Source organism: Scomber scombrus, chromosome 11, assembly GCF_963691925.1.
Source record: "Scomber scombrus chromosome 11, fScoSco1.1, whole genome shotgun sequence".
NCBI lineage: Eukaryota > Metazoa > Chordata > Actinopteri > Scombriformes > Scombridae > Scomber > Scomber scombrus.
This window is the reverse complement of record NC_084980.1, coordinates 15,363,348-15,390,750: the sequence shown is the minus strand read 5'-3', so window position 1 is coordinate 15,390,750 and position 27,403 is coordinate 15,363,348. Positions and strand designations below refer to the sequence as shown.

Genomic DNA, 27,403 nt, shown 5'->3' with positions numbered 1-27,403 from the left:
TGATGGCCCATCATTTACTCACTATGATTCAGGAGATGTGAGTCTGAGCTTGCAGCCAAACTGACTGATTAAAGGGCCTGAAAATGAAGTGTGTGTCAGCTGTTTGAGCCCATCAAGGCCTTGTCTTAAGCCCATCAAGAAGCCATTCATAACTGAAATTATCACTGTCAAGTAGATTTTTTTAGATGTAACATTATTCTGTATGTGATACAAAGGTATAATCCTCATCATCATCTACCTGTGCAGGTGCCAGGTGTGTGTCTGTGTAGCCTCACAGATCTTCAGCTCCTTCGCTCACTCCCACACCCACCGGTAACATGGCGGGAGCTTCAGTGAAGGTGGCGGTGAGGGTCCGACCCTTCAACTCCAGAGAGATGGCGAAGGACAGCAAATGCATCATTCAGATGTCAGGAAACACCACAAGTGAGTATACATCCAGACTTCAACCTCATAAATGATTTGGGGTTTACTTGACTGGACTGTTTTCTGATATGGATGTAGAAGTGATGGATGTGAATAAATGTTACATATTGTGTTGAGAGATTATGTGGATCCTGCTTTGCATATTTTGAGCAGCAGCACGCTTTGTTTTTATTGTATTGTGAGCAAAAGAAGTGCACATTAATCCTTGGAACAGTAACTTTCCCCACAAAAAGATTATATATAAGACTAGAGGATCATTCCTTTGCTGTCAGGCCTCCAAAACACTGAAACGATCTGCTTGAGGAGCTCAGACTAACCAAGTCATTGTCTCCTTTTAAATCATTTTGTATTGATTAAAGTTCAACAAGGGCCTTGGCCTTATTTGTGCACCTTAACTTGAGGAGGAAAAACCTCCACAGGACTCTAATGTAAAAAGGAATTAAACAAGTATTTATTCCACAATTTGTAGTATTTTCGTACAAGAGCATTATTCCACAATTTGTAGTATTTTCGTACAAGAGCATTCAAAGCTAAATTCTACTAATCAGCAAACTGTAAGAAAACTATGTTGCTCAGTCCTTACTTGAGCCTCAACCAAACCACAGGTTCGCTACAGTTAACACAAGTGACAGAAAACTCTTAAAGTGACATTAACTTACATTTTAACAGAACGTTTATAATGTTGTGTTTTACAAAATATCATGCTTACTTCAACATTAATTAAATCAAATAATCATTATTTGTCCTCTAACAAATTAGCATTAATTAACTTCTCCAATGAACATATATAAATGTACATAAACATTTTAACAAAATACAAACTGAAGTTTTTCACTGAACTAAACACAAATGTAACTCCCACACACTGTGACACCATAATATGTTTTTACTGGTTAATGCCTTTTTATTTATGTATGTCATCATGTTTTTATTGTTTGTTGGGTGTAAAGCACTTTATAACAGTGGTTTTAAAAAGTGCTATATACGTAAACTGTATCATATTATTATTATTGTTATAAAAAAAGTATATTTAATATTTTTCCTAAATCATTTAAAACTGCAATGTCTAGAATTTGAAAATGTCTAAGTTTGCTGCCCCAGGTGGTTGTATCAAAAATGACATTTGACCCAGTGATGCTCATATGAATGGATTAAAGCAGCTAAACTTTATACATTCAGAATAATTAAAAAAAGATACTACAGTCACAGAAAATATACATAGACGATTTAAATAAAATGCACATTTGGATGATTGTATCAGGAAATGTGATATATTACATGTAAACATGCAGAAAAACATGCATTTTGTATGTAATGTGTTAAATACTGCAGTGATGTGTTTCTTCCCTTTAAAAAAAAAAAATCTAAGTCATCTTAGTCTTTACACCCTGTAAGGGATTATTGATTGGAAACAGATAATAGAGACCATTTTAACATTTGGATTATAAAAAGATAAATCGGATTGTTTTCTGTTGTCAAATCTTCAACTTAAATTGATGTGTAGTAGATTCTGAAAATGACAATTATTGATGAGTTCTTGAAAGGCGCTCCAGTGAGGTGATTTTCCAGTCTGCTAACCTGATTCACAACATGTTCATATAATAAATAATTGAGGCCCAGTTGTAAGATCATGTATGAGGCATGGCTGTATATGTAAAGGCGACCTCTTTATGTTCAGACTCATGACTTTAAAGTGTGAAACACAGAGGAAAAAAGGCTGTTCTGATGCAGTTTTCATCATATTCCTGTGACCTACATTTAGACAAGTTTAGCATTTCACCTCAGCTATTTGTCTCTCGGACGGCTTACCCTCCGGCAACCAGAGAGTGGGCACTGGACAGGGAGGCACGCAGCGTCTTGGCAGTTAAGGAAGGAAACAAAAGCTTCAGTCAAGCCTGGCGACTGACGCCTGTCAGTGTGTGTAGGATGTAGTGACCGCTGCAGCTCTTTTCTCCCATCATACGAGCTGCGGGGACTAACAAGGCCTCGTTGTTCTGGTTGAGCCCAGACACAGAGTCAGCTGATGCAAGTGAAGGAGAAAGAGAGGAGTATGTCAGCCCGTTGTGCCTGTTGGTGTTTTTAATGATCTCATTAGAGCCAAAGATGCAAACTTTCATTATTTTAACTCATTAACCTCACTGACTCTGAATGTGAGTGCTCACAGGTTCCAACACTGATTGTTTTCAGATATTTTTCTGCATTATGGCCACACTGTGTTGTTCATGTTGAGTGGCTGTTCTGTCAAGCTTTCCTGAAACATCAGCAGGACCTAGTTGCTGCCATGTTGAACTTTTCCACAGTAGGTGATGCAGTGGATTTAATTTACAGCTAAAAGAGACTGCTCCTGCTCAGTTCTTGTTTCATTGTCCACATGAAACAACACCCCTGCCATATTTAAAAAGGATGAGTGGTGCATTTAAAACTGCTGCTATTGATACTAACTGTAATACAGTCCGCTCTAAGTTGTTCTTGGTTAGAGGAGAAATTATTTCTAATGAGGGTCATTTGTTTGTGTTAAAGAGGTTTTGTACCATTTTATGATGGTGCATTTCTTTAATGAAGGTACCAAGTATTAATAATAGTAATGTAGATGTGGAGACACTGATAAACAGACTGAGCTGTAGGACATGCTTTAGTTAGTCATACTGATTATATCATTGTTGTATGGTTTTTTGAAGCCTTTATTTGAAAGTGGGCAGTAAAGAGGTAACAGGAAGCAAGATACGTTTGTGTCTCAACCACTTGTTGACCAGGATGACTAATCACATAAAATAATTGTACATAATCAAGACCATGAGACACAGCTCGATTGAAGTGATTGTGATGGAACAGGTTTTTTCAAATGTGATCAGTTAAGTGTGTGTGTGTGTGTGTGTGTGTGTGTGTGTGTGTGTGTGTGTGTGTGTGTGTTGTGTGTGTGTGTGTGGCGTGTGTTAGGACATTGTAATGATTTGGTCGAGGCGTGACGAGACAAAGGGTGTGAGAGAAAGTTTGTGTTGAAAGACGTTTTCAGATTTTCACTCTGCATCCTTCACCTAATGGAGAGCTTTCAGGAACAATAAGGAAACTATAATCACAGATTGAACATCACAGAGACTGTCTCAGCATGAATATTTTCATGTTGATGCCTCTAACTTGTACTGTCTGTTTTTCTCTCTGTTGTAGCAATCCTGAACCCAAAACAGCCGAAAGAAAACAAGAGTTTTAACTTTGACTTTTCTTACTGGTCACACACCACGGTGAGTTTCTTTGACTCATTCAGTTTTTACTTCTTTCAGTAACTAAATACATTTACTACTAGTCAGGTTCGTAATTCTTAACAATAATTGACAAGTATTGATCTTGACTCAACCACATAGGGAAAAATGTGTTTGCTTCAGCATCCAATGTGTTTTTGATGTACAAATGTATTTTCTGGTCAAGTTTTATCTCATTTAAAAATTATGTATTCTGTGTCTCTCAACTTTTTCTTGTACTTCCACTCTGTTCCTTCCATGTCTGCAGCCTGAGGACATCAACTATGCGAACCAGATGCAGGTGTACAAGGACATTGGAGAGGAGATGTTGCTTCATGCTTTTGAAGGCTACAATGTGTGCATATTTGCATACGGACAGACAGGAGCAGGCAAAAGCTACACTATGATGGGACGACAGGAGCAAGACCAGCAGGGGATCATACCTCTGGTAAAAAAAAAACCAAACAGTTTAATTGACTGATGAATGTGATAACCTGGAAAGTGTCTGCTATAGAAAATGGATATCTACAAAGAAAAAAGGTGTTGCTAAATTTAACACAGCCTGATCTAAATATATAACTTTGCCCACAATGACAGTCTGTTTTTTGTTTTCTAGCTTTGTGAAGACCTTTTCACCAAAATCAGTGGCAGCAATAATGAAAACAGCATGTCGTACTCTGTGGAGGTGAGTGAAACTCTTACACTGACAACCTTTCAGTAGCAGATGGTGCTGCAGTGAACAGATATCACAGAAGGCCAAAAAATAACTTTTGTGACATTGATAAAAACATAATATAATTCATATAAGATTTGCATAATTGCTAACGAAAGACATAATCACCTCTTGCTCTCCTCTAGGTGAGCTACATGGAAATCTACTGTGAGCGTGTGCGTGACCTGCTCAACCCCAAAAACAAAGGAAACCTGCGTGTCAGAGAGCACCCTCTGATGGGACCCTACGTTGAAGATTTGTCGAAACTAGCTGTCACATCCTACAATGACATCCAGGATCTGATGGATTCTGGTAACAAGGCCAGGTAACAGAATGAGACTGAATGTTAACGACCGACTCCTCTCAGGATTAACAAACTGATTATAAATCATGGATGGATGAAGCGCCTAAAGCAACATTTTTCCTTTTTTTCAGGACTGTGGCTGCTACCAACATGAACGAGACCAGCAGCCGGTCCCACGCAGTCTTTAACATCATCTTCACACAGAAAAAACATGATTCGGACACAGACAACACATTAGAAAAGGTGCAGACACCAAGCTCAGCTCAACAAATCAATAAGAAGAATCGTTTCCACAAACTGAACCTTGTTGCTGTGCAGCAGCTAAAAGAGAGATGTTACGATGCAGGAATGATTTTAAAACTTTTATGACCTGAGTGCAGGCCATCTGTTGTGTATTGATTATTAACCAACGCTAAAATAAATTCTGAAAAGCATTTCCTGATGCTGGCACAGTAAAAGGACATATAAGACAATACATGATAGATGAACAGTGACCATGTGGCAGAGGTAATAAATAACATAAGTCTTAAGTTGGGAGGGGGGGCAGTTGGGGTGCTGTGGCAGACTAAAAGATATATTGTGTATTATCACAGGTCAGCAAGATCAGCCTGGTGGACTTGGCTGGCAGTGAGCGGGCCGACTCAACTGGAGCAAAAGGAACCAGACTGAAGGTGAGCGGAGACAGCCGAGTGTTTATATTTTCTGCATACGGGCTAGTGAGGCAGAAAATATTTTTAAAGTGATTGTAATAAATATTTCAATGGACCAATGCTACACATGACTGATGTTTATTTCTTTGTACCTGCAGGAAGGAGCAAACATCAACAAATCTCTGACCACACTGGGCAAAGTTATTTCTGGTTTAGCTGAACTGGTGAGTCATCATCAAAAATATACTGCGGCTAGTTCTTATTTCCTGTTGTTCATATAACAAATGTTGACATTTTTCCCTCCCCTGACAGGCCTCAGCACCAAACAAGGTTAGTAAAACTAACACATATCTGAAACAACAAATAGGATATATTCAATACTGTTTCTGAGGTGATTAGCAAATACACGTCATTATTTCTGTGTACAGAACAAGAAAAAGAAGAAGGTGGAAAGTTTCATTCCTTACAGAGATTCAGTTCTGACTTGGCTACTGAGGGAGAACTTAGGTATGTAATACAAGAAATATAAAAAGAAACCTTTGTTCAAACACAGATTTCTGCAGCAAGTTCTGCATTGTTTTTTTTTCTGTCTTCAGGAGGAAACTCTCGTACGGCCATGGTGGCTGCTCTCAGCCCTGCTGACATTAACTACGATGAAACCCTCAGTACCCTCCGGTGAGAAAAATGATCAATGACTTCTCTTTTTAAAGATCATTACATCTGAGATTTTCTTCTATGTCACGTTCAATATGTAGATTGAGCACAATAGATTCTGGAGCATTTTTCTGCATTAATAACATATTACTGTGGAAAAGGTTTAATATACGCTGTGGAGTTTACAGTTTTGTCTTTATTATGTCACTGTATGGCGAGTCATGGGAAATGTACTTTGAAATTTTACCTCGGTTGTTTCTTGACCTTCATGGCCTTCGTCCCTCCAGATACGCTGATCGTGCCAAACAGATCCGCTGTAACGCCGTGATCAATGAGGACCCCAGCAACCGCCTGGTGCGTGAGCTTAAAGAGGAGGTGGCTCGCCTCAAAGACTTGCTGTACTCTCAGGGCCTGGGAGACATCATAGAGAGTGAGTAAAACACCAGAATGATTCTCTATTCATAGGAAATACTCATATGAATGCATACACCCATTTACACAGACAAAACCTGCATTTTAACCTGCTTTTGTGCAGGTTTGTTTTTCTCTCTGTACACTCACGACAGAGGATGACAGTAAAACTTGGGGTGTGGGTGTGTCTCTCACACACAATCTCTTCTCTCCTCTGTCCTATCAGCGTATCGCGGCACCGGCCCGGTCATCGCTGGTTTGAAATGTGTGTATAACTCTTGCAAGCCTGCGCTTTGCAACCAAAAGAAATTAATCCTGAGCCGGCCTTCCTCCTGCACCACACCAGAGACCTCACTAACAAGCCCAAAACAGTATATGTCTAGTCTAGTCTAAAACATAGATTAAACAGAAAATATATAATAATTATTTAGAGCAACACTAAAATCAGGACGTTGTTGCTGTAATCCATTACTTTTTCTCAGGAATTCAGCAAAATGGCCTCCTTTTTCTTTCCGTTAGTTCTGGTTTCCATGTTTTCCCTCTCTTTTTTAATCACAGAAGCCCGACATCTTAATGGTTTCACTGTTGTAACACAATTTTAAATTGGGTGGGAAGCTTGCACCGTGATCTCATGGCAATTCATTCAGAATCTGTTCTGCTCAACTCTTGGTTTCTCTCCCGTATTGCACAAATAGATTCAAAGCCAGGGTTGGCATAAAGCATGCAATATTTTACTTCACTTTATTAGTGATCATGGAAGAAAGGACTGACTGGGAGGACGCCATTTTAGATTGCTGAGGAGCTCTTTCCTCTGCATCCTGGTTCTCTGTGTGTGGAGTTATTTGAAGCTGAGTCACAAGCTTAGAGGCCTGCACTGCCAGGAGCCAAGCAAACAAAAGCTGAACATCTCACAGACATGAGGACATGCCTCAAATAAAAAAAAAAAACAACTCAGCCTGTAATTGGTCTACATGCATTGTATTGATGTATATATTTTCAGTTTTCCTTCTCATAGCCATGCTTGCGCGCTTGTTGGTATGTCTATGTGTAGTCTGAGAAAAAAAAGCCTTGTCTTGGCATTTTGTGCTCTATCAGTTTGAGTTGCTCCTTTCTCTCTGTTTGTGATGGCTTTGGTAAGCAAATAACTTTTGCTTCTTTGATCCATTATTTGAGCTTTCTCTTCTTTTTTGTACTCCTCCCTGTCGTTCTCCCATTTTGTTTCTCTGCGTGTTCCTCTCAATCCCCAATGTCTCCTCAATTACCCGGCGTCGGCTCCTACCTTCTGTCCTTCCTTCCTTCCGTCCTTCCTTCCTTTCTTCCTTCCCTTTCTCTCTTGCTTTCTTCCATGCGTCGCCTCTCTCTCTGGCAGACCTGTGCGATTACAAGAACTTTGTGAATAATCGCCAGGCTGTCAATCAAGGGGGTGATCTCTCCACAGTGACCAATGCCATGACGGGAATGAGCCCCTCCCCCTCGCTCTCCGTCCTGTCCAGTCGCGCTGGGTCCATCAACAACCTCCATGATCGCATCTTCAGTCCGGCCAGTGAAGAGGCCATCGAAAGGCTCAAGGTAGGAGAGATATAGGGATGGGGAATGTTGACTGTGGCAAAGTAGAGAGTTGGATATGTTGGTTAAACAAAATAAAGGTGAGTGGAAATGCTCTTTATAAGTAAGAGAATGAGTAAAGTGTCCTCATTTCATCATCCTCAACAGGAAACCGAGAAAATCATCGCAGAGCTCAATGAGACCTGGGAAGAGAAGTTGCGACGTACTGAGGCAATTCGCATGGAGAGGTTGGTCAGAAACATTCATGCATAGTTTTATGGCATTAATTTAGATGTAAGAACTGACCACAACTCTTATTCTCGCAGCCTCCTCATCTACATAGCAAAAGGGTTATTTTATTATATTATGTATTGTCATTTTTAACCATTTAACAACCTGGATTTTGGGCAAGTCAGCCTAAATGAAGACAAATGGACTATATTTGATCATTAGACTCCTTAGTTTCGAAGGTTTTATTACATTGTTGGACATCAGGCCTTGAAGAAAGTAAGACACCCTGTTTTTATACTCTGCTGTGTATTGTACCTGGATTATTTACACAACACAGTGTAGTTTTTGAATATGATTGAAAAGATTATTCTCTTGATACCATTGACTGTGTGGAAACAACTGATGTAGCCACCATGATGTCACCCACTGATTGGTGGAATTGCATTTTCGAATAGAATAGAATAGAATAGAATAGAATAGAATAGAATAGAATATCCTTTATTGTCATTGTACAACAGGTGTCACAACGAGATTGGTTCGGGATCTCTTCCCGTGGTGCAATAAAAAGTCAAAATAAATATTATACATAAAAACAATCAAATACTCTAAGAGCTTTTTACACACACACACACACACACACACACACACACACACACACACACACACACACACACACACACACACACACACACACACAGTCTGTTGCACATGTTGCACTTGTTGCATATGTTACATGAGGTAGATGTTGGATACTGTTAGGTATACAAGGTGCTGAGGTGAGGGTGGGGGTGGGTGGTTAATTGTTCAGGAGCCTGATAGCCCAGGGATAAAAAGTGTTTCTGAGCCGGTTTGTGCGGCTCCTCAGGACCCTGTATCTTCTGCCAGAGGGCAGAAGTTTGAAGAGGCCTTGGCCGGGGTGAGATGGGTCAGACAGGATCTTCCTAGCCCTGTTAAGCCCCCGAGAGTCTGCAATGTCCTCCAGGGAGGGCAGGGGCCTTGAATTTGGCATTTTGACCATTGCCATCCTGGATTTTTGGAGCCAGAAGTGATGAGAAGTGACCATATTAAGACACGAGGGTGGAGCTGACCCTAACACTAGCTGCTAGCTTGGTTAGCACTGTGAATTTAGTCCATGGTTAACTATAATATTGCTAATGCTAATTTTTGCCAGTGAAAAACAGGCTTAAAAATATTAAAATGGAACATATTTACCACAAAAACTGAACTTCAGAGTCCTTAGAGGGTCTTTTAGTTCAACCAAATGCTACCAACAAGACTTTTTAGGTGACCAAAATGTTACAATTAACTTTCATGAACTGGAAACACACTGAAATAGGGATACTATGGCAATGACTATACTCTGTGAATCTGGGGTTATGCTATGTTAACATTATCTATTGAACATTGTCACCTGTAGCAACTTGTCAATCACAATGTAGCCACGCCCTAAACATACCCTGCTGCAAGGCCATTTACTGTAAATGGGACCATAATTAACAAAATAAACATCATGCTCTATTGAAGAAGACTTGAGGCTAGGGATAGAGACCAAAAAATCATTAGGAAAGTGTTTACCGATGTAATAAATGAAGTGCTTTTTCCTTAATCCTGCTTTTTTAACAGCTCTGACCTTAATTTTATGAACATGTTATGATGCTTATTATGTGACTGTTCTTGCAGAGAGGCCCTGCTGGCTGAGATGGGTGTTGCCATGAGAGAAGACGGAGGCACTGTTGGCGTCTTCTCCCCGAAAAAGGTAAGGTACTGATTTGCTGTTGCATGTACTTAAACCATTCAAACACCTCAAGAAAAGATGTACAACACTTACTTAAAAACTCTCCAAACTGACACAAACACTAAGCCATACTTGTAATTATTTCCCCTTTTAGACCCCTCATCTGGTGAACCTTAATGAGGACCCGTTGATGTCAGAGTGTCTGCTGTATTATATCAAAGATGGCATCACCAAGTAAGGTTTTCAATGTTTTCCTTTTTAAGATTCACTTCAGATACTGTGCTGTGTCGAGGTATTTATCTTAATTCGATTACCTTATCTTCCGTCAGGGTTGGCCGTGAAAATGCCAAGACTCGCCAGGATATTGTTCTCAGTGGCCATTTTATCAAAGATGAACACTGCACTTTCAGCAGCAGTACGGGACCTCAGGGAGAAGGTAGAGGCTGGCTGCGTTTCTGTGACTTAACGTGAAATTACAATGTTTAATAAATATATTTAAGTTTAAAATCTATTAAAAGTTAAGCCCAGCATCTCTTCATATTAGGCATTTCAGTTGTCATGGTTTTATAAATCTTTTGTGGAACAGGCTGTGTCATCTTGGAGCCATGTGAGGGCTCAGAGACATATGTCAACGGAAAGAAGGTGACATCGCCCATCATCTTGCGGTCTGGTACGTGTGAAGCTTTTGTGAAAAATGGTGGAAAACAAAGCAATTGTGCCAACAAAATAAACAGAAATCTATTGGGAGATAAGTGTGTGTCACAACCTTATAACAATTTTGGAAAAAGTGCAAAAGAATTTCAGTCATCTTGGAAAACATAAAAAATGTCATTAATTGAAACATAAATGTACCATAACAAAGGTGTAATCTGTAAATAATGTAATCTTTTATGCTAACCGTAACCCTAATGTCTTTTAGGGAACCGCATCATTATGGGCAAGAGTCACGTGTTTCGCTTCAATGACCCGGAGCAGGCTCGGCTGGAGCGAGAGAGGACGCCATGCGCCGAGACTCCGGTGGAGCCTGTTGACTGGGCCTTTGCTCAGAGAGAGCTGCTGGAGAAACAAGGCATCGACATGAAACAGGAGATGGAGCAGAGGTGTGTGAGGAAGGATGTCAAAATAATGAGGATGACTGTGATTGATGTTATTGTTGTACTTTTTTTGAATAAATAACCGTGTAGTTTGCGTTCTATTTTGAAGACTACTGATACAATTAATATCATTATTGTTATTATTAGCATAGTATGTTGGTATTGACTAAGATTAAGTCTTGTTGAATCACTTTCAGGCTTCAAGAGCTTGAGGATCAGTACCGCAAAGAAAGAGAAGAAGCCAGTAACCTGCTAGAACAGCAGAGGCTGGTGAGCATCATTCCAGTCCAGTCTTGACATTGATGTATTGTTCCATTAAAGGGGCCATAATCCTGATCTGGATGATGTGTTTTCTTTAAGGACTATGAGAGTAAACTGGAGGCTCTTCAGAAACAGGTGGACTCTAGGTACCTGGAGTCACCTGAGGAGGAGGAGGAGCCTGAAGAGGAAGGTGATACTGCAACATTTAAATGTTTTTGTCTTATCAAGCATTCATCACTTTTATTTAACAAAGATACATCAGATTATATCCTTCAATACACTGTTTATTTTTTTCTAATTATGAGGGACCAGTGATCCCTTTATACATATTTTCTTTACTTCAGTTTTCATTTCTTTCAGATGCCCATATGAATGTTATTCGGACATTTTGAAACAGTTTTTTTTAAGACAGACTTGAAAAACTGTGAATTTATCTGATGTCGGCTTTATTTGATCACGTTTTATTCACACATCGTCTGTCTTGCCTGTCAGTGCCTTGGACCAAGCAAGAGACCGAGCTGGCTCTGTGGGCTTTCAGAAAGTGGCGTTTCTACCAGTTCACGTCTCTCAGGGATCTGCTTTGGGGCAACGCCATCTTTCTCAAGGAGGCTAATGCTATCAGTGTGGAGCTGAAGAAGAAGGTGTGAAAACATAAGAACTTGAAGCATTTACAACAGATTTTATATCTTTTTAGATCTAATTTTTTTTTAAAGCACAGAAGAAGAGTTTTTTATTAAAGTAACTAGATCTAGTTAACTTTCTTGATTTGAGTGACTAAAATCAGACGTTTTACTTTGGTATCAGCCCACTCTAAAATCATGTAATCATTGCACTAGTTAAGAGTAATCATTTTTAAAGTCAATTTTATATAAATGTGATGCTGGTTGACCATTGCATAAAGAGTTTTCTCTTCAGTCAAGACTGGAAGCAGAGTGCAGAATATGAAGTGTCGACTGCTGTGAATTTAATTGGATTTGCATCAGTACGAGTCTCTTGAAAAGTAATTGACTGTCTAGACTCACCACAGTGATTTGGTTCTGTGGGCCATCACAATGCTCTATATCAAGTATAGTTCAGTTAGTGATTAGGGATATGAATATGATGAGCTTTTTTTTTTAAATAATCTTTTAAGAATAGTGAAATGCTAACTTGATGTTGCAGGTATGGTTCAGTGGGACGTTAATCAATCACTCACCAATGTTTTAAATGATGTTATCTGCAGGTCCAGTTCCAGTTTGTCCTGTTGACAGACACTCTGTACTCTCCTCTGCCTCCTGATCTGCTGCCTCCCAGCGTGTCCAAAGAGAGGGAGAGACGACCTTTCCCTCGGACCATTGTAGCAGTTGAAGTGCAGGATCAGAAAAACGGAGCCACACATTACTGGACTCTGGAGAAACTCAGGTACTTTGGTTTTGTCTTTAAGAAAGTGGATTTGTGGGTTAAAGCTGAATGCATTGTCAAGTTTATAGTTATTTGTCCATAAGAACATCTCAAATTCTTGTCATACATCACTGGTTATAATATATTGCTATATATTAGATAAAACGTACAAATATAGATACAGCACATGCAGTCTCTCTTCAAGACCAGGACCATAAGATAGAAGATGATGGACCCATGATACCTGATATAGTGGTACAAGTTTTCACTTAATTAAATTATGTAGTAAACCCAAATGATATTGAGTAAATCTGGGCTTTTGTGATCTGCTTTGTCTGGTTTGTAATCCAACCTGGAAAACAAAATTGTCATGGCTTTAGTTTTAATTTTTTAATACTTTCTTGCTGCTGCTATATGGTCAAGCAGGCCCTCAATATGTTTGCTAATTTTATACTGCCCTCTGCAGGCAGAGGCTGGACCTGATGAGAGAAATGTACGACCGCGCTGCCGAGCTCCCCAGCAGTGCTGTAGAGGACTGTGACCACGCCCTGACCGGAGGCGACCCCTTCTACGACCGCTTCCCCTGGTTCCGTCTGGTTGGCAGGTCAGTCGCCTGCAGACGCTGTTCCCCTCTTGCAGCCACAAATGATTTGAATCCTTTTATAGCTCTGTATAACCCCTCATCTCTCCCCTCCAACCGTCCTCCTCAGGGCTTTTGTGTACCTGAGTAACCTGTTGTATCCGGTGCCCCTGGTACATCGTGTGGCCATCGTCAGCGAAAAAGGAGAGGTGAAGGGCTTCCTCAGAGTGGCTGTGCAGGCCATCTCAGGTGAGGGTATAATTACGTCAAAAAATATTGTGTTGTTGCTCAAGAAAAGAGCCCTCAGGCTGTTAGTTTGAGGTTGTTATGTATTTGAAAATGATTGTGACACTTTGATGTAAAATCTCGTTCTCTGTTTGTCTCTCTCCAGCTGACGAGGAGGCCCCTGATTACGGCTCTGGTGTGAGGCAGTCAGGCACTGCCAAGATCTCATTTGAAGACAAACAGTTTGAAAAGGTGCTTATGGATAGGGATATGTTTTGGTATATTCTGATTGCTGTTTTTACAGTGACTAAGTATAGATAATGTGAGCCATAAAATCAGACATGTCATTGAAACACTGTTGCAGAGGCAAAAAGAAGAGGCTCATGATATGAATTTCCTCTTTTGGAAGGACTACTATATACATAACTGAGATGCAACTGTTTCTTGCACTCGAATGTTGATGCAGGGTTAAGCTTTTGATTTCATGTCTAGTTCCAGACAGAGACCTCTCCTGGTGTTCTCCCCCACTCCAACACCTCCCAGGAGGAGCTGCGAATTGTCGAGGGAGAAGGACAGAACGTGGAGATAGGAATCTCTGCAGACGAAGTCAACAACAACACCTGTGAAGGTGAGGGAGGTGGGAATTCTAAAATTTACTGTGGATTTTCATTCCCTTGCTTTTTTTTTTTTTAAAACTGATGTTATTTATGTTTTGTAAATTATACTTTGTTGTTATAATGCTGCTAATTTGATATTTAATGCTTTAATGCTGATTAAATTGTGTTTTTATTATACATCACCTTTGACATAGGTTTGATGAAAACCAAAACAAACTGTATAATCTGCCCTGCTATGCACAGCCTCTTCTAATTAGGTCTCTATTTAATAAGAAACCATCTTAAAAAGAACATCCTTTGTCCCATGTAGCCACCCAGGATCCTCCCCAGAGCCCAGTGAAGAGTTTAGGTCTGGGTCTAGATCTTCCTCTGGACCTCTCTCCAGAGAAGGCTCTGTCCCACCTGAAGATTGGCAGCACCTTCACTTTCAGAGTCACCGTCTTGCAGGCATCCAGCATCTCAGCCGAGTACGCCGACATCTTCTGCCAGTTCAAGTGAGTGAGCAGCAGCACTGGAGCACTGCATGTCTTTATCACAGCCTGTCACACAGATACGGTGTATTCAATATTAATGTGCAGTATAAGCTGTATATCTGTCTTTTTTTTCACAAATCTCACCTTATTCTGTGAACAATCCACTGAAGGCACAAAGAAACATAATTTCACCACATTGTACACCAGAAAGATAACTGACAATTAAATGACCACAATAAAATAACAGACTATGTTTATATTTTTGGTATTCAATGTTTACTGATCTTAAATGTTTGTGATTTGGACAGTTTGAGGTTTTTGAGTGACATATAGTGCTTTTTCCCCCAGCTTCATCCACCGCCATGATGAAGCTTTCTCCACTGAACCTCTGAAGAACACCGGCAGAGGACCACCGCTGGGCTTCTACCACGTACAAAATGTAAGAACTGAACAACACATTCAGTCCTATTCATCAGTTAATATTACTGATTTCTACATACATGTCTGTTCCCACAATATTTAGGCTGTGATAATGTTGTTTCTATGTCATACTGGTTAATTATGATGTTGTCTGAAGGTTGGGATGACTTTGATGACATTTTCTCTCTTCTGTTAGATCACAGTGGAGGTGACCAAGTCCTTTGTGGAGTACATCAAGACTCAGCCCATCGTCTTCGAGGTGTTTGGCCACTATCAGAAACAGCCTTTCCCTCCGCTCTGCAAAGACCTGATCAGGTCAGGAAGTGCTTCCCATCAGCTGATAGCTAATTATGAGTCTGTATTTTTTAGATGGAAATAAAGTTTCACAACATTTGATGTTTTTGTCTTTTAGTCCACTGAGACCTTCCAGGAGGCAGTTCCCCAGAGTGATGCCCTTATCCAAACCAGGTTAGCAAATTATTTAGTTTATAACATGTGAATAAGGGTGACAAATGGCCCTTTGCTAAGCACAAGATCAGAGTTTTATGATTCCTAAAAGTCATAATACCTAAAGTTAATCATGACCACCCAGATTAGTGGAACAATCTTGTTTTTTCACTTGAAAAATGACTCAAAGGATCATCAGAACTGTCATCCATCAATGTCAGGATCAGTCAGTCAGTCAGTCCATTGATAATTTCAGCATTGGTTCAAACACTGAATCCTTGTCTAAGTTGAATGATTGAATCATTTGATATTCTGTTCAGTCAGGTATACTCTGATCCAGTCCGTCACACTTTCATCTGCTCTCTGTCTGTTCGCTCAGTGCCAGCCACCAAGCTCAGCACGCTGAGTCGTTCCACTGCAGGACCTTGTCACGCCAAATACGACCTCATGGTCTTCTTTGAGATCTGTGAGCTGGAAGCGAACGGAGAGTGAGTTGCATCCACTTTGGATACTGTAAAACACAGGACACAGTAAATTACATACACAATGAATATCTTTTGAATACAAGCTGTTTAGTGCAGGTCATATCAGCCACAAGGTAAAGTATCTTCTAATCTTGTAATGTGCTGATTATTTTCTTGTCTCTAGCTACATCCCTGCTGTTGTTGACCACAGAGGCGGGATGCCCTGCCACGGCACATACCTGTTACATCAGGTCTGACCACATCTCACATCATGATTCTTATGTCCTTATTATGTATTCAAAGACGTTCAATATCATAAACTAACAGATATACAGTATATTTAAAATGTCTTCAGAATTGTAGTGATAAAGCATAAAGCATGAAAGAAATGACAATTAAATTGAAGGGTAACCCAGCTGTTGCTCCCCTGGGTGATGTGTATTCAGCTCTTTGACCTCCACCTGTCTTCACAACTAAACAAGCTGGTCAACCTTCTGCTTTTCTGGACTCCACAGGGCATCCAGAGGAGGATCACAGTTACCATCGCTCATGAAACAGGAAATTATATTGAATGGAAAGAGGTGAAAGAGCTGGTTATCGGTGAGTGATGAGACAATGTCCAAAAAACACCAATCTTTAGTCTGTCAGATTTTAGTGGCAGAAAATCAGAAATCAAAACGATCTCATCATGACTTGTTTGACCTCAGGTCGTATTCGAAACACACCGGAGGCTGATGAAACCATCATAGACCCCAACATCCTTTCCCTCAACATCCTGTCCTCTGGATATTTCTGGCCAAAACATGATGACAAGTATGCATTTTAGGCAGATTTTTTCATTAATTGAAAAATATTATTATTTTTCCTCTCTCTATATTTACCTTTTTGATGTTTTAGCTCGTCAGCAATAGTTACATTCTTTCATTTGTTTACAGACCTGTATTATCTAAACAGATTATATGCTTTGTTTGCTGTTCTTTTAACATTGCTTGAACATATCTTTTATAATGTAATATCATTTTGCTTCAGTGCAGTTTTCAGTTTGCATGGATCAATATAGTTTGCTGAGTTCAAACTTTTAACAGCTACAGTTAAAAGTTTCTAACTCGTGTCCTGTTTCTCTGTATTCTTTGTTAATGGCAGCGTCTCCTTGGGAGTTGATCATAGGTATAATGAAAATCATTTTTCTTTATCCTTTCAATTTGTTTCTGCTAACAAAATGTCAATTTGCTCACAGGCTTCTCAAGAGGTTCACACTTTTCTTCTTTCAACAGCATGTAGATAGATGATAACGTTTATTTTTCTCACACCAGAACTTTCTACCGATTTGAGGCAGCGTGGGACAGCTCCATGCACAACTCTCTGCTTCTGAACAGAGTAACTCCTTATGGAGAGAAGATCTACATCACCCTCTCTGCTTATCTAGAGGTATTAGAGGTTTTTGTCAATGATTTATTTAAAATAAAGGCACTTTACTTTATTCTAATGGATTATAACGTGTCAATGTTTTGTATATTTAAACTAGATGGAGAACTGTACTCAGCCGACAGTGATCACCAAAGACTTCTGCATGGTGTTTTACTCCCGCGACACGAAGTTGCCGGCCTCCCGCTCCATAAGAAACCTCTTCAGCACTGGTTGCCTAAGGCCCTCTGAGAGGTACAGATTTATGGATTCACACAAGAATGAATCGTCTGAATCTTACACTGATTCTGGACTAGAAGACTTAAATGTAATTTTATGTTAAATTGTTAGTTGAACCAGTTGCCCTTCCCTAAAATGCAAATTTTGTCCCTTTCCTTCTCAGTAACCGTGTAACCGGGGTCTATGAAGTGACTCTCTGCCATGTGGCGGACAATGGAAGTCCAGGTTAGATCAGGTTAATTCATGAAAACATTCAGAAACAAAGTATTTTATATTTTGTTTTATGACTAAAACATGTTTTCATCCTGTTCTCCAGGCATGCAGCGTCGTCGCAGACGTGTGCTGGACACCTCGGTAGCTTACGTCCGAGGAGAGGAGAACCTGGCTGGATGGAGGCCTCGCAGTGACAGCCTCATCCTCGATCACCAGTGGGAGCTGGAAAAACTCAGTTTACTGCAGGAGGTGAGTTTGTATATTGAAAGAGTTGGTAGGATAGCCGACACCTAAAACAGAAATTGCTGCCTATCCAAACCTATGAACATCTACTGTTTTTAAAGCAGTTATAGCTGTAGTTGTGTGTCCTAATATCAATTTACTTTATGCAGAAACAACATTTTGTAAATACTCTGTGAGACACTTCCAGAACAACTGTAATATATTGATCTGAGAATTGGAAGCAAAGACAAAAGACAAAGCTTTTGTGAATCATCTTCCTTACAACTTACTTAAAATATTGCATGTCTTAGTCAAACACCCTTTGAGCCTTTACAGGTAACAACTAGTGAAGTAAAATTTGCGTGTGTTTCAGGTGGAGAAGACCAGGCACTACCTGCTGCTGAGGGAGAAGCTGGAGGCGACCCTGCAGGCAGGACAGGAAGCGCTCTACAAGAGCAGCGACATCAGCAACTTTGCAAAGAGTCCCATCCTCAGCCACAGTCCCGGCAGCAGCCCGGCCTTTGACAGCCCCAACCAGAGGCAAAGGGAGCTGGCTGCCAAGGTGACTTGATGTCTTTGACACCCCCAGAAGTTCTTAATTTCATGGCTTTCATCTTAACTTACTCATTATTTTTAGCTTTTATTTAATTTTTTAAAAAGACTGTTTTGCACTCTTCCTGCTTCCAGTGTCTGCGTCTGCTGATGCACACCTTCAACAGGGAGTACAGCCAGGTGAGCAGCAGTGCCAGTGAGAGCAAGGTGAGCCCCAGCCTAGGCCCTCTAACCCGGCCCGTTAATCCTTCTGAACCTTTAGAGCTGTTTTACCTTAACAAAGTCATAAAGCCCCGCTCTCAGCCTACTCTCTGCCATTGCATCCATTCATCATTTTTATTCGTACACAAAATATTCCTGTCTGTTTTCAAATTTTTGTTTTCATTCCTTATCTGATTTCAATTATCTTATATTTAACCGTATACTTTCTCCCCCTTTTTACTCAGCAGACCTGGGCTAACCCTAACCCTAACCCTATTCAGCACAATCAGACCTGTAGCTAACACTGTCAGTAGCTACTGCTAGCTACAATAGCTAGGACGCTCATACAATCATAATGGACAAGTAAAAAATACTAGCTCAAATCAATTGATTATTTTTGCTATTGGTTAATACCTCTATCCATTTTCTGCCAATAAACTGGGTCCAGATCATGTTAGTTGATCATTGATATTACAAGGAATTACTGCTATGTACAGCTTTGAAGTACAAACAAAAATGTGATATATATTAAAAGTAAAGTAAGTAAATTTATGCACCCTGTTTAACAAATAATTCCTTTTACAAATAACAGTAAGTTTGTTTGAACCAGCTTGATGATTTCCGATTAATGTTGGGCTCAGGCCTGCAGCTTAACTCTCTTCCAAAACGCATGCATCCATATTTTAACCCCTGAAATATTTTAGTTACTCCTCCTTCTTTATCCTACTTCCTCCCTCTGTAGAGACTGCGAGGCTTCCACTAACCTGATATTAATCCTGCATGTCCTATTTAACATGCTAACCAGCGAGGGGCTCTTAGACATAAAGAGGATTTGTGTCACAATCGTACAGTAATGGTTCTACTGTAGAAAAAGTGACAAATTGTCTGATTGAAGTGTTTTCTGAATGCATGTCCGTGTTGTACGTGCTTAATCGTTTGCTGGTACGTTTCGTCTGTGTATGTATTTGTCCTTTTTTTGTCTTTTCTGTGCTTCTCTGTGCATGATTTGTTGTGAATGTATTTCTGTGTGTGTGTGTGTGTTTTAGCTTTCTGAGATGTCTGCATCGCTAATGAGAGAGTCATCGTCTTCTGGACTGAGCACGCTCACTCCATCCTCTACCTGCCCCTCACTGGTCGAGGGAAACTATGACATCAGGTATGCAACCACTGTACATACTGTTACTCCTCATAGTGTTGAGTTTTGACCTCAATTTATCATATTTTACAAACTGTTAAAATCTTAAACTGCGAAGTAACCAGTAATTATAATTGTCAAATAAATGTAAAAAGAAAAGAAGCATAACATGAAACTGAGCTTCTCCCCATGCTCTGTTTATTTCCTAAACATTCACATGCTAGCATACTTATAATATTGCATACGCGGCTGCTGCTGGCCCTCTTTGATTTTCTAATGAGGTTCTTGCAGACTTCTCCTCAGCTAATTCAAGTAAAAAAAAACTCCTATTTCAGGAGCCATGGGGGAGTAAAGGGAGGTGAAAAATGCAAGGAATGCATTAATATCCTTTGTAATTGATCTGTTTTGATCAGTTATATCTCTCTCTTTCATTTATCTCTCAATTAATTGTAGATAACTTGCCTTACCTGATTCATATAAACAATATAACAGCAGTACAGTACAAAATAATGTACATTATAGTCTAAAATGCACATTTGACAAGTACAAAATCTCCACTTTATATATGTAAAATCTCTACTTGATGTGGTATCATTCATTTCGAGACGGAGACTTTAAAAATGGTGGGTGATTGACAGGCCCAGTACATTTGGTTAATAAAAACTTGTTGTTAATGTTGTGTAGACACACTGATCCCAGTTCAGGAGCGTCCACCCCAGATCTGGACCCATACAGCCCGGTGGACAGAAAGAAAGCTTTCAGAGGATGCACCTTTGTTCCTGACATACAGGAGATCCGCGTCAGGTCAGGCGCTACTCATCATAACATTGATTACTTCTCTGATTGAGTACTTTAGATTAAGAAGCTCATCTTATATTTGTTATTTAATGAAGGTGGTGGTCTGGTTTTATTAGTTGCTGTCTCACATTACTTTTCTTTTGATGGTGTGCAGCCCCATTGTGTCAAAGAAGGGCTACCTGCACTTTCTGGAGCCTCACACCAGTGGCTGGGTAAAGCGCTATGTGGTGGTGCGCAGGCCCTATGTCTACCTGTACCGCAATGAGAGGGACAGCGTGGAGCGAGCTGTCATCAATCTGTCCTCTGCAAAGGTGGAATACAGCGAAGACAAACAGACCTTACTACGGGTACGACTGAGCTTCAGTTCAATATTAAAACTGAATCCTGAGTATTTAAATAAACATTAACCTCAGAGTATTTCATGTCTCCAGACTCCCAACACGTTTGCTGTGTGCACTGAGCATCGTGGGATACTGCTTCAGGCCACCAATGATAAAGAGATGCACGACTGGCTGTACGCATTTAATCCTCTGTTAGCCGGCACCATTAGGTGAGTGGTGCAAACAGTGTGTGATAATGACGGAAATGTCACCCTAAAATAACTTGTAAAAGTGTTAAAAATGGTTAAATAATAGTCTCAGATTATTGTCTCCATTTTCTCTATATTTAGTACCAATTTACAAAACTTTTTTTCAGGAAACGTCCCCGGAAATTATTTGGAAATGTAACTTCTCCTTTGATTTCCTCAGATCAAAGCTTTCCCGGAGAAAGTCGGTCCAGTCCATGCCGCCGATCCCAACTGCTCAGAGGATGTGAGAAGGGAACCAGCCCGGTTAAAAACAACAAACCAACACAAAATTACAATCTAAAAGCTCCACTCATTATCCTGCTCTATTGAACATAGACCATATAAACAAACTTATACATAAACCATTTAAATAACTTCCTATACAACGACCACCCCAGTCTGAAACATCAGTCGATCGTTCATACTGAAACCCAACAAAGCTGTCCTTCTCTCTTTTTGCAGTTCCTCCCAGTAGCCCCCTCGAACCCTGCATGGTGTGCTCCCTCCTGACCTTTAGATGAAAACATGAGACAAACTAACGACCCAAACCAGCCGATTAACTTACCTCTGCTGGGCATTGGGACTAGTTCAGATTAGTTTTAGGTTTTCATATACATGTAGAGCTGTAACCTGTGAGGCTACCAGTTCCTGTGTAAAAAGATAGATGTAAACAACTGTTTACTTTGTGATCAGCCCCTAATTTATTCATCTTCACTGAAAACCAACCATTCATGTATTTCTAGTTATCACCATCAGGTGTGTGTGTGTCTGTGGGGGGGATTAAAACATCTCGTTTGTAGCCATCAAACCTGATGTTTCTCTGTGCAAAAGTGTGGTAAGTGCAGGGATGATAGCGTCACATACATCCATATACTGTACATTACCTGAGTTTGGAATGGCTTGGTGCTCTACAGCATATAGAGTATTTGTTTCCCTGCAGACATTTCAGATAGCAAACAGGTAGATTGCTGTTGCTTATCACTTAAAACACTGAAGTAGCATGAGGGATTTGTTAGGACGAAAGGATAAGTTGTCGTTTCTGTGTCAGTTTATTTAAAAGTTGTTTAACTGGATCTTTGAATACTGAGTCTGTTGGCTAGACTGAAGCAAAAGAATATCAGGAGAGATTATGTCCTTGCCTTGTTTTCGGCATGTGCTTTTTTTTTTTTAATAATCCCTTGTGCATATTACTATAAATAACAATATTATTTATTGTTGCTCTTGTATGTTCTCTGCACTGTTATTTATTTGTGACGGGACCACTGACCAGTTTTGTTGCATTGCACTTTATTGTCTTTTTTGAGTTAATGTCTTGTATCATTTACTCAGTTGTTTTGACCAAAGCGATGTTTTGTAGTTTTAAATGTTGCAAACAATTTCCACTGTGCAGTTATATTAGCTGACATTTCCTGAGAAGAATATGATTTTAAAGGAATAGGTCGACATTTTAGGAAATGCTCTGATTTGGGTTCTTGCCAGAAGACAAGATTGATACTAAAGCCGAAGCTAGCAGTTGGTTAGCATAGCTTAGCATAAAGTCTGGAAACAATAAAATCCAACTACCAACACCTGTAAAGCTCACTAATTAACACGTTGATAAAAAAACCCCAAAATGTAAAAAAAAGAAGTTACGATTTTATGGGGAGTTATGTGCTGAAGTATTTCTTAGCCAGGCGCAGTGACTTACAGGATAAACAAAGATACAAAGACATGTAACTTGTACTGACAGTGATTTCTTTTAACCTTTAGACAGAGCCAGGGTAGCTATTTTCTCCTGTTTTCAGTCTTTATGCTAAGCTTGCCAAGTTTCAATTGATCTTCTCATCTAACTCTCAGCAAGAAAGCAAATAACAACTATTCCTTTAAACTAATCAATGCGCCTAAATTGACCTAAGATAACTTATATGGTAAATACACCAGGACAACTGTACTGTATGTGGTTGCTATATTTTTTTTAATCAAATGAGCACTTATTCTGTTTGTTATGGGCCAGTAGAGTTGCTACATTAAATACGTTTAAGACTATTTAAGTCTTTTGTAGCTGAATGGAAAGTTTTAATTAACCATGGACCTGTAATCTGTTGAGGGCAGTTGCTTTGAGTGGGAAAGTGTGTTGTCCATGCACCAGCTAGTGCCTCCCTTTCTTCACCTCTTTTCCTTCCTTTGTCTCATTTCTCATTGTCTGTGACATCAACACAGAAATTAGTTACATGTCTCCAAGATGAAGCTTTTATGTAGAGTAATAGTAAATGCTATGGATCTTTTTTATATCGATTATCAATGTCAATGTTTTGGAGAGTGAATATTATCAATGATGCTCTATAGTATGTTGGTATAGTCTGTAACAGTACAGTACAGCACTACTGTACCATTTACTGTAAATGTTGCATTTAAAAGCCAATTCTCCTCTTAGCTTTTGTACTGTAGCTGCTAGAAATTTGACAGTCTGATACTTCTGTCAGAACCCAGTACAGTGAGATCAGCTTGGTGTTGTTATGACCTTCATATCCAGGGATGGTTTATAGTTGCTTTTGTCTGCCTGCACTGTGCCAAGATGACCCCACATTTCAGTTTTAAAATTAGTGTTTAACCAAAAAAAAAAAACAACCCAAAAAACAAATCTTCACCTTATCAGTGATAGAATGTTATGTTTGTATTGTATTATTTTCTACATCTGTCCACGCTGGCAAAGTACACCTTTTTCAATTTTTTTTTAGTTTTTACATATTATACCATAGACATGGTCTGCCAACCGTTCAGTTTTTCCCATTTCAGCTTTAAAAAAAATCAAATCTGAGTTACAATCAGTCAACAGAAAGCATTGAGGACTCTGTAAACGCCACAGGCCAGACAACCTGTTGAGCAATACAGCCTCATACTGTGAAACCTCACCTTAAATTTGACCCCATTTTACATAATCTACAGTAACAAGAAGGTTGTATTTTACATTGAATTCTAGATTTGTTGTGCTTTTTATGGAAGATTTAAAATGCCAAGATTAAAACAAATCAAACAAAGAAAAAAGTGAAACACAATACACAGTGGAATGTGTATTTTCTTTTTATGTAGGCACTCACTGTCATATTTAAATGAACATTTTAAAAGGACAATTATTTAGTTTTTTGTAATTAATAACTGAATGAACTGTTTTTCATTGTGACCTTAATTTTCCATGCTACTTTAAAATCAAATCACAACACAGAAAACAAAGTAGATACAAAACTACACGTCTTCACTTCAATCAGCAGCTAAATAAATGTCCTTTTAACATATGTTTTCATTTCATTACAACACAGTTATTGCATATATTAAATCTAACATGTAACAAAGTGTATTTTATTTCACTTTATTTCTTTGTTTAATTTGCTTTGATTTAGGCACGTTTTTGTTGTTGTCTGGAGTAAATTAAAAGGGATGGCACCATTTGTTATTTCTGAATGTTTTGGGTCATCTTGGTATAATCAGTTTGTTTTTTGGGGGGGGTTTGTTTGTACTGTATGTTGTAACTCTATGTTGCCTACTGGAAGAGAAGACATGGAAAGTTTTATTTTTAAAGTTGTTAAAATATATATTGCACAAAGCATCTTTATTTAATATGATTTCATAAGATGTTTTTACATTGTACTGAAAATATTTGTGTTTTAAGATGTTATGGCCCTGTCCTGGAAGAACAAGAAGACTATTTTCTGAAACTGTGCCATTTTCGCTTTAGCAATCAAAATGCTAACACTGCACCAAAATTACATTTATTTATTTTTAAGTTTACAGCATGCAGATGACTTCCAACCCTTATAGTTCAAGGATATAATGTTAAAAACAAGTTGTAAACAGTTTTAGTTCATTGGCCAGTAATTGTTGGAAGGTAAATGAGTTAATTTATATTTGGCTGCTTTTTAACTGTCATAGCTCTGGATCAAAGCATGCAGGTCCACTTATCTTCTGCTATACTCCGTCCCTCTCTCCTGACTTATTGCTTGCTAATGACAACAGCTTTCCCCCCCTGAAGTGCTGCTTGTAAAGTATTGTCATTCACGATCCTTGTAATGACTAACTGGAAACCTTCCTCTTGGCTCTGTCTTGTATATAAATGGAGATTTCTGTGTTGGGTCTCATCACACAGATGATATTAACTCTCTCTTCCTCTGTATACCACAATGAATAAGAATAATTGACCTGCTGCTTTGTCAAGAGTCACCCCAGAGTTCAGAGTGCTGATCAGGGATCCGTTTTGCACATTTCAGCTCAGTATGGGTGAGGTGGTTGACAAGGACCAGGTAGATGACCCCAGGTCTGCACTCTTGCTCCGAGTTGCTTGACAGAAACAGAAAACAGGTCCCAGCCTGTGATGAAGTCTTAATATCAGTGCTCACGTTTATCTTTTGAGTGTTCTGGAGTTCTTTCCCATGTCTGTGGACACATAACAAAAGTTGTCAAGAAAAAAATAAGGCGAATAAATAAATGAGTGTTGAAACTTATGCAACATTTTAGTGTTGTGTGTTTATTTGTTGTTTTTATTCATGTTTGTTATTCACAAGGCTTGAGGTGATGCACTATGTAAAACTTAATATTATGGTATGGGCCAGTCCATGTGGTCTGTGGTAATTACAGATTTGTTGTACTTGTCATCTTGTTAATCATCTTGTAGGTGTGACTTATAATCAAATTGTCCCAATGACCCACCTAACTGCAGATATACTGTACCTTGACATCTACAAGAAAAAGTGCTATAATGCATTCATATTTAATATAAGCTACAAGTGTGTCAGTCATATGTATGTCATATTTCTCAAAGATGATCACCTATAGATTTCTGGTCTCCACAATAGGCATCCTATTAAATAGAACTTCTAGAATAGATGTTCTCTTATATTTACTGTTAGGTTTTTTTTCTTCCAACTTGAAGATCTAACTAAATGCAGTTTTAAGCCCTGCTAGCCCTTAAGCACACTGCCAAGAATTAAGTTCTGATGGGGAAATATTGCAATTTGTTATCTTTTTTATATTTTTTGGCTTAAAAGTAGTCAAATGTAAACATACTAGGCCTATAAATACTGGATTAAATCTACAAAGAATTTTTAATTGAAAAAACGTTTTTAAAATGTTTTTATGTCTTATGGTAGTCATTTTTCTCTGGGATGGTTGAAATTATGTGTGGAGTTCCCCAGGGATCAATTTCTGGTCCCATGTGCATGTTTGTTCATGTTGCCACTGGGCTACATCACCCACAATTAATGTATCAGCGTTATTAATATAACTGCAATCCTGGGCACTGTTAAGTCACTAATTAAATAAATAATTGGTTTCTTGCCCTTTTCTATAAACAAGGCTATAATCCCAATGTTATTGTTGTTGAACCCAAGAGGTGACTAATATGGTATAATATTGACTCTTGGTCTCTGAATTTTTTTGTTTTGTTTTGATTTTCCAGATATACAGGTATATAAACTAACATGAAAAATTAAGATGAAGCAATCTAGCTCCTTGGATACCTCTTGTAGTAAACTATTTGTCCCATAGTTTATCCTGAAATGTATTAACTGATGATAATTAGTGTTCAATGTCAAACCAAATTAGTCACAGAAAGTATGGATCTGTGATTCCATATTTTGGAAAGTTTCCTGATATGTTACTGTTAAATTTATTAAACTATCATCAACTGTGGTATCTTTTGATCATACCCTCGATAAGTTATACCCTTAAAGTAATATCACTTCTCCTCAAATCATGATTTTCACAGATTTTATCTGCAGCATAAGTACAACCCCTGATGTCATTTTTTAAAAAGTTGTCTTTTTGGAGTCTTTTTGTTACAGGTTGAGGCAGAAAAACCCGATTGTGTATTTCCATGTTGCCCAAATGTCTTGTGCTGTGCATTGTAAATAAAGCTTGCTCTGTCCAAAGTCACCAGTTCTAACCTTTCTCTTGATATAAACAAAGATTAAAAAAAATCTGTTAGAACATGAAACCAACTAGACAGGGTTTTTTGCTGACAGAGCAACATAATGGATGAATTTCCACCAATGCAAGTAACATAATGGTCCTCTCATGTCTGTTGCGTAACGGGTGAACACATGTGCTATGCTTGTGTGAGGTTGTTCTGCTGCGTTCGTGCAGCCTTCCATTATTGATTATGTACTCACCATGTGCTCAGCTGCAGCAGAGCCAGTCAGACTAATCCCCTAATAACAGAGGCAGAAATACTGGACTT

General features: G+C 39.1%; 1 protein-coding gene across 2 annotated transcripts; it reads left to right on the top strand.

Moving 5' to 3' along the window:
- Positions 1-317: 317 nt before the first annotated feature.
- On the top strand, positions 318-23,940 carry kif1ab (kinesin family member 1Ab). 2 transcript variants are annotated; one of them, XM_062428424.1, is made up of 48 exons: positions 318-423; positions 3,589-3,662; positions 3,928-4,107; positions 4,276-4,344; positions 4,518-4,696; positions 4,807-4,918; positions 5,269-5,346; positions 5,484-5,549; positions 5,638-5,655; positions 5,754-5,832; positions 5,922-6,000; positions 6,267-6,409; positions 6,617-6,655; positions 7,760-7,959; positions 8,104-8,183; positions 9,847-9,922; positions 10,056-10,135; positions 10,231-10,337; positions 10,488-10,571; positions 10,821-11,001; positions 11,193-11,265; positions 11,356-11,446; positions 11,749-11,897; positions 12,479-12,657; positions 13,103-13,240; positions 13,347-13,465; positions 13,608-13,693; positions 13,934-14,069; positions 14,369-14,552; positions 14,880-14,970; positions 15,148-15,266; positions 15,364-15,419; positions 15,778-15,886; positions 16,047-16,113; positions 16,378-16,462; positions 16,570-16,675; positions 17,006-17,029; positions 17,176-17,290; positions 17,388-17,521; positions 17,670-17,731; positions 17,823-17,968; positions 18,315-18,503; positions 18,629-18,700; positions 19,741-19,850; positions 20,514-20,633; positions 20,782-20,974; positions 21,059-21,177; positions 21,377-23,940. In XM_062428424.1, the coding sequence occupies exons 1-48, from the start codon at positions 318-320 to the stop codon at positions 21,441-21,443; spliced, it is 5,169 nt and encodes a 1,722-aa protein (XP_062284408.1). In that variant the 3' UTR covers positions 21,444-23,940. The 2 variants fall into 2 exon arrangements, with proteins under 2 accessions (XP_062284408.1, XP_062284409.1); XM_062428425.1 differs by lacking the exon at positions 6,617-6,655.
- Positions 23,941-27,403: the final 3,463 nt, after the last annotated feature.